Source organism: Felis catus, chromosome E1 (genome assembly GCF_018350175.1).
Source record: "Felis catus isolate Fca126 chromosome E1, F.catus_Fca126_mat1.0, whole genome shotgun sequence".
NCBI lineage: Eukaryota > Metazoa > Chordata > Mammalia > Carnivora > Felidae > Felis > Felis catus.
This window is the reverse complement of record NC_058381.1, coordinates 39,481,613-39,494,594: the sequence shown is the minus strand read 5'-3', so window position 1 is coordinate 39,494,594 and position 12,982 is coordinate 39,481,613. Positions and strand designations below refer to the sequence as shown.

General features: G+C 42.8%; 1 protein-coding gene across 1 annotated transcript; it reads left to right on the top strand.

Annotated features, from left to right (window-relative positions):
* Positions 1-5,301: 5,301 nt before the first annotated feature.
* KRT24 (keratin 24) lies at positions 5,302-10,584 on the top strand. Its single transcript, XM_003996835.6, has 8 exons — positions 5,302-5,926; positions 6,727-6,809; positions 7,436-7,592; positions 8,321-8,482; positions 8,578-8,703; positions 9,042-9,259; positions 9,472-9,599; positions 10,238-10,584. The coding sequence occupies exons 1-8, from the start codon at positions 5,315-5,317 to the stop codon at positions 10,339-10,341; spliced, it is 1,590 nt and encodes a 529-aa protein (XP_003996884.3). The 5' UTR covers positions 5,302-5,314; the 3' UTR covers positions 10,342-10,584.
* Positions 10,585-12,982: the final 2,398 nt, after the last annotated feature.

Below are 12,982 nucleotides of genomic sequence, written 5' to 3'. Positions count from 1 at the left end.
CCTCTGCCCACTCCCCAAACAATACTTCCTCTCACTGACAACACCCCCAACACACACAGGATCACAAACCCAGACGGTAGAAAACAGGGGTTTGGAAGACAGAACACGTAGTAAAGGACAAAAGTGATCAGCTCCCGAGTTATTCATGAAGAAGGTGAGCCGTGCTGTTTTTTATTCATTCAAGGAATATTTATGGTTTATCTACAATAAGTAAGTTTCACAAAGTGCCTGTGCACACAACAAAATGGAGCTTTTCCCTTTTCCCTACTGTCTGTCACGAGAATTTCTGCCAACACCCAGAGAATACTCCATGGCTAGTTACTTCCCTTCGCTATTCTGATCTTATGCTTCCATTTGAAAACCATGTAACAGGGGCGCCTGGGTGGCTGTGTCGGGTAAGCGTCTGACTCTAGATTTCAGCTCAGGTCATGATCAGAGTTCGTGCCACCGAGCCATGTGTTGGGCTCTGTCAGCATGGACCCTGCTTGGAATTCTCTTTCCCTGTCTCTGCCTCTCTATCTCTCAAAATAAATAAATAAACATTAAAAAAGAAAAGAAAACCATGCAACAGATTCTCTAGAACAAGCAGAAAATAGGAGCCCAAGTTTATTCTAGTCCCTCAACTCAAGATTCAGCAGGGGTAGAGGTGCCTGGCTGGCTCAGTCAGTGGAGCGTGTTAACTCTTGATCCCAGGGTTGGGGTTTGAGCCCCACATCGGGTGTAGAGATTACCTTAAAAATATAAAATCTTTCTTTCTTTCTTTTTTAAATTTTTTTGAGTTTATTTATTTACTTTGAGAGAAACAGAGACAGTGCAAGTTGGGGAGGGGCAGAGAGAGAGAGAGAGAGAGAGAGAGAGAAAGAATCCCAAGCACGCTCCGTGCTGCTAGCACAGAGCCCAGTCCACAGCTGGAATCCACGAAGCTACAAGATCATGACCTGAGCCCAAACCAGGAGACACTTAACCAACTGGGCCACACATTGCCCTCCTCCCCCACAAAAAAATCTTAAAAAAAAAGAAAAAAGATTTATCAGGGGCAGTATCCCACACTTTTCAGTACTTGGTTTTCCTACCAGTCTAAAAACATAGACTAGGGGCGCCTGGGTGGCGCAGTCGGTTAAGCATCCGACTTCAGCCAGGTCACGATCTCGCGGTCCGTGAGTTCGAGCCCCGCGTCAGGCTCTGGGCTGATGGCTCAGAGCCTGGAGCCTGTTTCCGATTCTGTGTCTCCCTCTCTTTCTGCCCCTCCCCCATTCGTGCTCTGTCTCTCTCTGTCCCAAAAATAAATAAACGTTGAAAAAAAAAAAGAAAAAAAAATAAAAACATAGACTATATTAATCTGCATATTTAAAAAATGCTAGTAATCTATCTGATAAAAATTTTGTCAGCGGTCACTATTGGCAAATCATTCTGCACCCATTGCAAAAGTTTGATTGTATAATGAACCCTAGTTTATATGATTCTTTGCAAGTAGAAGAAACTGTTAACAAGAAACTGTTCAAAACAATGTATAACTGAGGGCAGCATTGAACTGGGAGCCTGGATATCGGGGATTCACTCCATTTCTTTTAAACCACCTTATACTGAGCAACTTTTGATGCCAGGCACTGAAGCTAGCATTTCTGAACATTATGTTTCACTGGAACCTTACCAGATTCTTGATTCATTTCAGTTTACAAATGAAAGAAATGGCAAGAACTAATTTGTGAGCTTTGCGCGTCATTATTTCAAATAAAGAGAGTGAGTATCAAATTTGGAGGATGTCATAAAACAACGGGGACCAATGTTTACTAAAGAATTCTAACACTTCAGGCAAGAACGGAATTGTATTTACGTATGTGATTAAAACCCTTTAATCCACTGAACACCAATGGTCTAGAGTTTGCAAATCATAGAATTAGGATTAGTCTGATAGTTTTATCATTTAAAAGTAAAGGAACACGGGGCACCTGGGTGGCTCAGTCCATTAAGTGTCCAACTTCGGCTCAGGTCATGATCTCACGGTTTGTGGGTTCCAGCGCCATGTGAGCCTCTGTGCTGACAGCTCGGAGTCTGGAGCCTGCTTCCAATTCTGTGTCTCCCTCTCTCTTCTTGCCCCCCACCGCTAGCACTCTGTCTCTCTCTCAAAGAAAATAAACATTAAAAAAAAAAAGTTTAAAAGTAAAGGAACATAGATACATACAAAGAAAGCATTAAAAATGCATTTCAGGGAATACTAATGAACAGAAGAACATCTGTGGGTCTACATCTACATTTATTTATACATTACTTCATTAGGCAAAGAATTTGAGGTAGTAATAGTCGTTTTATTTATTAAATGCCCTTCCCAGCCATCCTCTCTGAATACAGAGTATCAGAGAAGCATCTTAGAACTTAATCTTGAATCTGAATTTTAAAAAAACAAAGAAGAAATAGATGTTAGCATTAAAAATTATACCAAGGAGAAAGCTAAAAAAAAAAAAAAAAAAAAAAAAAGGACACAAGAGGAATACCTGTCATCACAAGCTTCTTCAGTGGAGACCCAAACATCCAGATATCCCAAAACAGAAGGTAAGTAAAGCTGCCAACGTGAAAAAGGCACAACTCACAGGACAACTAAAAACACAAACCCCAAGCAAAATTCAGAGGCCAAAGATCCTGCTGAGTGTTGTCTTTTAGAGCTCTTTGCACAGAAAGCTCTTTCTACTTAGGCTCTGAAATTTCTCAGTTTTATGAGATTTCTTTCACTTAGCTCTTGTTCCTTTCTTTAAACCTTCTTTTAGCCAAATGCCAGCCTTTCTGAATGTGGAAAGATTACATTTTATAAATTTAAAAGGGAAAAAAAAAGCCCAGTGATTGTTTCTCCTCTGCAGTATTTACATATCATTTAATCCTTCGTGCTCCAGCTTCCTGGGTTTCCTAGCTCTGGGGAGGGGTGAGGCAAGATGACCAACGTAAGGTAATGGTTGGTGCGTTTGTTTGTTACGGGTGTGATGGGTGTGATGAGGATTACTCCCAGCTTAACAATTTAAAATTTATAAAGCACCTTGGACGCCTTGGAGAGATAGCACCCTACACATAAGAATGTCAACACATCACTCCTGTCAAAGCAGAGCAGGTAAATACAAAAGCTAATTCCTGAAGAGCCACCCAGCAAAGGAAACTACCACCTACTTGATAGTGTGCCCCAATCAAAGGCAGTCCAAGAAGAAATTAACAGAAGGCAGAACGCTGGAAAATAAATGATCAATTATAAAGGTTAAAGCACACACATAGTTTAACATGGACTGCCAAGATAAAACCAGTTTTAAATAAGCAAAAGTCAGCTACTTGAGCATACAGCTAAGGAGGCCAAGAAATATTTTAGAAGCATCTATACTTTTTTTAAAGACACTTTTTAGGGGCGCCTGGGTGGCGCAGTCGGTTAAGCGTCCGACTTCAGCCAGGTCACGATCTCGCGGTCCGGGAGTTCGAGCCCCGCGTCAGGCTCTGGGCTGATGGCTAGGAGCCTGGAGCCTGTTTCCGATTCTGTGTCTCCCTCTCTCTCTGCCCCTCCCCCGTTCATGCTCTGTCTCTCTCTGTCCCAAAAATAAATAAACGTTGAAAGACACTTTTTAAAAATTGTGGTAAAATGGACATAACATAAAATTTACCATCTTCACGTTTGTTAAGTGTGTGTTCAGTAGTGTTAAGTACATTCACATTGCTGTGCAACCGACCTCCAGAACTCTTCATCTTGCAAAACTAAAACTATATCCATTAAAGAACTCGTCATTTCCCCCACGCCCAGCCACTGACAACTACCATTCTATTTTCTGTCTCTGAATTTGGTTACACCAGGCACCTCATATAAATGGAATCAGATAGGAATTGTCTCAAGAAAAAATAACACTTTTAAACATTGTTTTTTAAAGTTTACTTATTTACTTTGAGAGAGAACAAGAGAGCAGGGGAGGGGCAGAAAGAGAGAGAAAGGAAGAGAGAGATAATCCCAAGCAGGCTCTGCACTAGCAGCTCAAAACCCGACTCGGGGCTTGAACCTATGAACCGTGAGATCATGACCTGAGCCGAAACCAAGAGCCGGATGTTTAACTGACTGAGACACCCAGGCACCCCCCCTCCAAAAAAAAACTTTTAAACCACAGAAACTATGAGCAGAGGCAAATGGAAATAATCTAAAGTACAAAGGGACAGAAAAACAGGAAGCAGAAAGTGAACTGGGGAGGATTCTAGACTTTGGTATTTATAAAATGATCCCAATCATAACATTAGTTATCAGAAAAGGATACAGATCTTTTCTAAATGTCTTTTCAACAAAAATTGAAAAAACATGAGCAGAAAGGAGACTGGGGGAACTCCACACTTTGGTATGTGCAAAATGACTCCAGGCATAATACTGGTCAGCAGAAGTGGATTCAGGACCCTTCTGTAGGTATCTTTAAAACAAAGATGAAATCAGCATCATCCCTTAGTTTCTTAATATTTTACTCCAAAGAAGGAAAGTTGGTATCACCATCTCAGACTTCAATTCAATCAGAAAGAAAAGCATCTTCGTACCCATTACATCAGTGACAATCAACTCCCAACGGATGCTGAAGCAATCCACCTAAAGACGTTGCCAATCTCTCCGAGACATTCTCTGCTCAGATAAACGTGTTGCTGAGATCTACTAATACGTGCAGGGAAGACTACTATAGTTAATGTTTTCTTATTAACAGCAAAAATATCTAGCCTGATCTCAGAATCCAGAGAAAACTTCAACACAAACGTAACCTTAGAAATATGCTGATTGAAATAATCATAGAGAAAGACAATTAAGTCTAAAACTAATGCTGACGTGAAAGCTAATTCCAACTTTAAGAGAATAATATGAACAAAAGTTATGAGTTTGATGGGAAATTTCCATCCTCATTGCATTAAGTATTTTAATTACATTTGCTAATCTAGGGATGTGTCCTTCAGTTGGGAAATCATGAAGCAAAATGAATAGAACTCATTCAGAAAAGCATGATCAGTCATCTAAACCTCTGAAAGATTAAAACTGTAATTCTGGGGGGAAAAAGTTTTTGCTTTGCTCCACCTTATTTTTTTTTCTTGATATAGTAAATGCCCTGAGGCTCTGACCTAGCTTCAGAAGAAGAGCCAGGAGAGTGTGCTCACAAAAAAGAAATTATCCAATTGCAGATTAGCAAAACTGTAACAGGGATTAAGACGTGACACAGAAAAGGAACACCCTAAAAGTGTGTATATAAGGGCAAAAGGAGAGCTTGCAAGTGCATTCTTCCCTGTCCTCTCTCTTGTTCACCTGGACAAGCTGAACGTTTGCAGGAGCACCATGTCTTGCTCATCTCGTGTCTCCTCTTCCAGGGCTGGGGGCAGCGGCTCGGTCAGGGTGTCCGCTGCTGGGAGCAGCTTCAGCAGTGGAAGCAGATGCGGTCTGGGGGGTGGCTCTACCCGGGGCTTCCGAGGAGGAACCGGCGGCTGTGGCCTGAGTCGGGGATCAAGCAGTGGCTCTGGAGGAGGTTTTGGTAGCTCGGTACAGGGTGGCTTTGGAGGCACTTCAGGCTCTGGGGCTGGCTTTGGTGGGGGTTCTGGCTTTGGCGGGGGTTCTGGCTTTGGCGGAGGCTCTGGCTTTGGTGGGGGCTCTGGAATTGGGGGGGGTGCTAGTGGAGGCTTCTACATCTATGGCGGTGGTCTGGGGGGTGGCAGGGGGGGTGGTGTTGGTGATGGGGGACTTTTCTCCGGAGGTGAAAAGCAAACCATGCAGAACCTCAATGACCGCCTGGCCAGTTACCTAGACAAGGTCAGAGCCCTGGAGGAGGCCAACAGTGATCTGGAGAACAAAATCAAGGAGTGGTATGACAAATTTGGGCCTGGGTCTGGAGATGGTGGATCTGGAAAAGATTGCAACAAATACTATCCAGTAATTGAAGATCTCCGGAATCAGGTGAGACACTATCCACTGCTGAGTTCTATTATTTCTGTATCTTCTGCTCTTATTCAGATCGTGTACTGTAATGAAGATTTTAAGTCAAGGAATCATTTGAAGACATATTTGCTTGTTGTATATGTAAAATGGGATTTGGTGTGTTTTAACTATGACAATACTGCATATGACATCCGACCACATTAATGATCTGTTTGCCTCTCAAATTTGAGTATTTCTACATAAGAGAAAATTTTATATAATGCGAGGCAGCTAATCAACATGTACATAGAAGAATGATGGCAGTGAGTCAATACTAGCTTAATCTAGTATTTATTTTCATGATTAATTCTAGCAGGTTGACATATTCCAGTATCTTGTTAGATTTAAATAATCTTTACAACTGTTTTTCTTCCTGGAAAATCTGGTGCAAATATTCTATGAGAATGTGCGTAATCTGAAATGTTTAGCCATTGTTGTGTGGGAAATATTTTTAAAAAACTTTTTAGAAGTGAAATTCATTTTCTGCACAGTTTTCTGAAAGAACTTATAGAACAACTGATCTTCCAAAGCAGCAGAAATAAGCAGAGGACTGTGTTCTATAAAACAATGTTCCATGCCTATTCCAGCAAACTGTTACCTTTTTGCAGAAAGATGTAGTTCAGCTATGCCAGATTATCAATAAAGATGTCATTACTAAGCAAGTTTTCAAAACAATTTACCTTTAAAAACCAACTCACGGGACACCTACCCTCACAGGCGCGCGTGCAGATACAGGTAAAAAGCATCCATGATTCATTCACTCTTATTGTCTTTTCTAGATCATTGCTGCAACTATTGAGAACGCTGGGATCGTTTTGCAGATTGACAATGCCAGATTGGCTGCTGATGACTTCAGACTGAAGTAAGAAAAGCAAAGACTTGAAAACAAATGTTGTAGGAAAAATAAAATTCAATCTGTCTGTTTCATTTATTCTAAACTCAAAGAAATATCTTTTAGGGGATCAAGAGCTACATTTACAAACATTCTACCAAGAGTAAATTTGAGAGAGAAAGAGAACACCAGTGGGGGGAGGGACTGAGGGAGGGAGTGAGAGAGAGAGAGAGAAACAGAGAGAGAGAAACAGAGAGAGAGAGAGAGAGAGAGAGAATCTTAAGCAGACTCCATGCCCAGCACAGAATCCAATGCAAGGCTTGATTTCACAATCCTGAGATCATGAGTTGGGCCAAAATCAAGAGACGCTCAACTGACTGAGCCACCTAGGCGCCCCTCCAAGAGTAAATTTTTAAAACCGCCACTCCACCAACAAGGAAACAAAAAACAGGTCAAAATAAAGATGAGTTTTTGTTATAAAAAAAAATTAGCCATCAGTAGGATTAACATTAGGTTCATAATTTTCTTTCCAGGGGAAAAACTCCTAAGAGAAAACTTGGTAGCTTTCTTTTATCAAATAGCTCAGAGGAAAAAAACTTTTTCTTGAATACATAAGAATGGATGTACTCTGAAATGCTCTATACTGTCCTTTCCAGGTATGAGAACGAGCTGTATCTCTGGCAGGCCGTGGAGGCCGACATCAACGGCCTTCGGAAAGTTCTGGATGACCTGACCATGACACGCTGTGACCTGGAGATGCAGATTGAGAGCCTCACCGAGGAGCTGGCCTACCTGAAGAAGAACCACGAGGAGGTAGGAGCACATTCCACACTATTAAATGACTCTGACCTACGTACTTCCCCCACATCCATTCTGTAAAAAATTCTATCTAAGTGGATTTCCAACTCTTATGTCCAAGGAAAAAAGCAGTCATGAACAAATTATATCTGATTTTGGTGGGAAGCAGGGGGTAGCTTTTAGTGTCCTAGTTTCAATTTTTTTGTTGGCTCTGCATGTTTTAAGAAGTCTTGGGGCGCCTGGGTGGCTCAGTCAGTTGAGTGTTCAAGTCTCGATTTCGGCTCAGGTCATGATCCCAGGGTCAAGACATCCAGCGCCTGAGCCCCTCATAGGGCTCTACCCTGAACATGGAGCCTGCTTAAGATTCTCTCTCTCCTGCTCCTCCCTCGGACACACACTTGCCCTCTCTCTCAAAGAAGAGGAAGAGGAGGAGGAGGAGGAGAAGGAGGAGGAAGAAGAGGTCTTTGCTTTTCTGTTTTTAAAATTTTTTCTTTTTAATGTTTATTTTTGACAGAGAGAGAGAGACAGAGCATGAGCGGGGGAGGGGCAGAGAGAGAGGGAGACACAGAATCGGGAGCAGGCTCCAGGCTCCAAGCTGTCAGCACAGAGCCCGACGCGGGGCTTGAACTCATGAACCTTGAGATCACGACCTGAGCTGAAGTCGGACGCTCAACCCACCGAGCCACCCAGGCGCCCCTTTGCTTTTCTGTTTCTATCACCATGATCTTTTTTCTTCGCGCTAGGAAATGAAGACTATGCAAGGAAGCTCCGGAGGGGACGTGACCGTGGAAATGAACGCCGCCCCCGGCACCGACCTGACCAAGTTACTGAATGACATGAGGGCACAGTATGAAGAGCTGGCGGAGCAAAATCGCCGCGAGGCCGAGGAGCAGTTCAACAAGCAGGCAGGTTATCACTGCTGGGTGTCTGAAAGTCACACGCGAGCCACTTCAGGTCATTTCTTCAGCCTGCAGCGACTGCCATTCTCTTTTTCATTTAGAGCGCATCACTGCAAGCACAAATTTCTACCGATGCCGGAGCAGCCAGTTCTGCCAAGAATGAGATCACAGAACTGAGACGTACTCTGCAAGCCCTGGAAATCGAGCTTCAGTCCCAAACGGCCATGGTGAGCGCAAAGAGGTTTGCAAAACCTCCAACAGGGAGTTGAGCGGTTTCATTCTCCCTCTTTGCCAAGATGTTCCGCTTGGCACATAATAAAAGGGCGTCAGGAGCACTGGCTTGTGGTTGTAGAAAGCGTGAAACATTCTAGTGAAAGACAATACACTTTCATAAAAGATTTAGTGTCAAGGAAAGCGGTGATGCCAACAAAAATGAAGGAACCCATGATATAACAACATAGGGTGTAACTTCTCTTAGTACCTTACGCTATTTTGCGTTTAAAAAAAAATCATCCCATGACTTATTTTCATCATGATTTTTTTTTTAATTGGCTTTTTCTTTCAGAAAAGCTCCCTGGAAGCGACGCTGGCTGACACAGAAGCTGACTACATGGCTCAGCTGTCAGAGAACCAGATGCAGATCAGCGGCCTGGAGGAACAGATCTGCCAGATCCGGGGCGAGACCGAATGCCAGAACGCAGAATATGAGCAGCTGCTGAACGTCAAGACCTGCCTGGAGATGGAGATTGAGACCTACCACCGCCTGCTGGATGGAGAGGGAGGGTAAATGACAGTCAGCCGCTCAGTGCGTTCCTTGGGGTACTTATGTTATGAAACCAAAATGGGGGTTGGGGGCTGGACTTGGGTTTGAAAAGTCACAGTGACATGGTTGAATCAAAAGTCATTTACCTTCCGCAGGGAGAGCCCCCTGCGTGAAGGGTTCGTCCCGCCTTTGCAAACTGCAAAGGAACACAATTCCTTTTTTCCTCTAGCAGTTCTGGTTTTGGAGGATCTGATTTTAGAAACTCGGGCTCCAGAAATACAGGATCCAGAAACATGGGATCTAGGGATTTGTCTGTGTCTGGTGACTCAAGATCTGGAAGCTGCTCTGGCCAAGGAAGAGGTAAGCATATTTTAATGTTCGTGATCGTTTTATCATTTAAAGTAAAGGCATGCTTTGCTTGTCATATAAAAAGTGTACAGGGGCACCTGGGTGGCTCAGTCGGTTGAGTCTCCGACTTCGGCTCAGGTCATGATCACACGGTTCATGAGTCCCAGCCCTGTGTCCGGCTCTGTGTTGACAGCTCAGGGCCTGGAGCCTGCTTCGGATTCTGTGTCTCCCTCTCTCTCTCTGCCCCTCCCCACCCATGCTGTTTCTCTCTCTCTCTCTCAAAATAAATAAACATTAAAAAAAATTTTTTTTTTAATGTACACTGGGGCACCTGGGTGGCTCAGTTGGTGAAACATCCGACTTCGGCTCAGGTTGTGATCTCACGGTCCATGAGTTCAAGCCCTACATTGGGCTCTCTGCTATGAGCACAGAACAAGCTTTGGATCCTCTGTCGCCCTCTCTCTCTGCCCCTCCCTCCCTCCCTCTCCCTCTCTCTCTCAAAAATAAATAAACATTAAAAAGAAAGTGTATACTCTTGTTTACATAATCTTAACCCAGAGAGAACATACTTAAGGAATGTACTTGAATGTCTCTTGATCTGGGTTTCTGTGATTATTTCCAAACTGACATGGTGATTCTGTGATTTTCAGAGGCAAACAAGACAAGAGTGACAAAAACCATCGTGGAGGAAGTGGTGGACGGCAAAGTCATCTCATCTCAGGTCAGCAATGTTTCTGAAGTGAAAGTTAAGTAAGCCATTTCCAGATCAGCAAGAGTGTCTTTCAGAAAAATAATTAAAGGACACAAATGAAGAAATCACATCAATCTTTCTAGCCATCTTTCTGGATGTCTTCAGGGAAAAGATTCCATCCAGAAATAGCTAACCAAATAATTTTTCTGCATCTTCTTCTTTTCTTACCCACAATGCTCTTGAAAAAGTTGAAATGACAATTTTGCTCTGTTTCCATGCTTCAATAAACTTACTTTTGCAAGTTAACTAAATGCTTCTGGAAATTTTTTAAGAAATTCAATATTTTCCCTAGATATAAAGCTTTCAGTTATGATCTAGCTGCATTGTTATTAGACTAATATTAATTTGTTATTGATATAGTACCCTCTTCATAAAAATCAAGATTATAGCCATTTGGCGTGTGGGCATTTCTAGCAACATCCCATTGGAACTCACTGATAGCTGAAATTAGGTCTTAGTGTCCCTAAAAAAGTTGTGGGAAAGAAAATGGGATATGTGATATGGGCTCCAGATTTCTGAAAACCTCAAAAGCCCCAAAGAGAAGAGATCTCGGATACTTGTACCCTTACCAAATCTAGCCACACCTCTAGCCAAAAACTGTCACTTAGCCAAGCTGGTGTTTCCTTTTCCCACTGTCCACTGCTGAGTTGGCCATGGGGCTCTGTCTTGTCTTGGTTGGGACAATGAAGCTTGTTAATGTAGGGCAGGAGATGGTACCAGCTCAGTCCCAGGACAAAGCCACACTGGTTAAGGACTTTCCCACTTGAGAAATTCAATAGCACCAGATCACAAACTAGAGAATCAACCCCAGAAGCCAGTCCTCAAGAACAGAACGCCAGGCTTGGCATAAAAAGCCAAATTTAAAATTACAAAGGATGAACCTGAACATAATTTATGCAAATTATACCTTCAAATATAAAACCAATAAGATCTGTATGAGAGTATCAAACTTTTTTAAAAAAATTTTTAATGTTTATTTATGTTTGAGACAGAGAGAGAAACAGCATGAGCAGGGGAGGGGCAGAGAGAGACGGAGACATAGAATCTGAAGCAGGCTCCAGGCTCTGAGTTGTCAGCACAGAGCCCGACGCAGGGCTCGAACTCATCAACTGATGAGATCATGACCTGAGCCGAAGTCAGACGCTCAACCGACTGAGCCACCCAGGTGCCCTGAGAGTATCAAACTTTAATAATCCAAAACCACCCAAAACATGTAGCTTTTCATTTTCTAGGTATATTGAATAAAACCTAAAAATGAACCTGCAAGCACACTGGGACTTCTGCTTTGATAGATAACTACAGAGTTATATATGATATATATATATAGTAATATATATATATATTATATATACAATAGCTACAAGCACAAACCACTACTCAAAAAGAGCAACACTGTCTTCAAACATATGTTTCCCATCAAGCCATTACAGTAACTTAAACCTTGGATGTTTTTCCTCTAGTGAAAATTTCAGAAATATGAACCAGCTGATCCAATGTGGATTAATAGTGGAAAGACACAAATGGAAACCAGTTGTGTGCAGCCTCTGGTCCCTCGGGTCACCACGGCCACACTGGGGAAGCCTCTTTCTGTGAGTCTTCCCAGATGCACGCTTGTAGTCCTGTACCACCTGGCACCTATGTTTATGCCTGGTATTATCTGCATGTCAAAGCAACAGTGTATGGCCACTCTGAAAATCATCTTTAGGTGAAAACCCTCATCCTGTGTTTCCCTGACATGTGTTAAGATGCCACATTTGTACTAAATGACCATTTACAGAAACAGAAAAGGCCAGAACATGCTGGGATGCAGTAAAATACGTCTCTAGCATTTCAATTAAAAAAAAAATTAATGTTTATTTATTTTTGAGAGAGAGAGATACAGACAGAGTGTGAGCAGGGGAGGGGCAGAGAGAGAGGGAGACACAGAATCTGAAGCAGGCTGTGCTCTGGGCTGTCAGCACAGAGCCTGACTTGGGGATCGAACTCATGAACTGTGAGATCATGAACTAAGCCAAAAAGGACGCTCAACCGACTGAACCACTCAGGTGCCCCATGACCACTTTTTTTTTAGCTGGTTCCTCTATAATGCCTGCTCCATCTTTTCTCCCCACCACGTGCCCCAGGAGGTCACCTCTCCTCTTCAGAACTCCTCTGCACCCAGAACACTTCTTGCAAACAGTAGCCATCCAACAACCAAATGACTGAACCATGAGATCGTGACCTGAGCCAAAGTCGGACACTCAACCAACTGAGCCACCCAGGCAACCCACATTTCAATTTTTAAAACTGGAATTACTGAGCCATTTGGGATCATGAAATTTACTTAGAGTACTGAACAAAATGTTAAGGATAGGGTGTTTGCACACTATGACCTGTCCTGAAATCACTTCAAAACCACATGACATAAAACTGCGTATGTTTTATTCTGGAACTCTATAGTTCAGCAATCCACCAACTTTTCAATGAGTGCGGACTTACTCTTAAGAAGGAAGAGCCAGTGCCTATGTGGTATGAATTTTCATCGGTTGACTTTTGATCCAGAGATTCATACGGTCGTTCTTGTCATTCCGACCTCAAGGGACAATGGGCAAGAATGGTGAGGGTGCTGGACATGGTATCTGTCCTCACAAAGATTAGAAGCAAG

Bases quoted from the DNA above. Each gene is read 5' to 3' on its own strand.
- KRT24 (XM_003996835.6), top strand. From the start codon at position 5,315: ATGTCTTGCTCATCTCGTGTCTCCTCTTCCAGGGCTGGGGGCAGCGGC. The intron at 5,927-6,726 runs GTGAGACACTAT...TGTCTTTTCTAG, and splicing joins TTGAAGATCTCCGGAATCAG to ATCATTGCTGCAACTATTGA. The intron at 9,600-10,237 runs GTAAGCATATTT...TGTGATTTTCAG, and splicing joins CTGCTCTGGCCAAGGAAGAG to AGGCAAACAAGACAAGAGTG.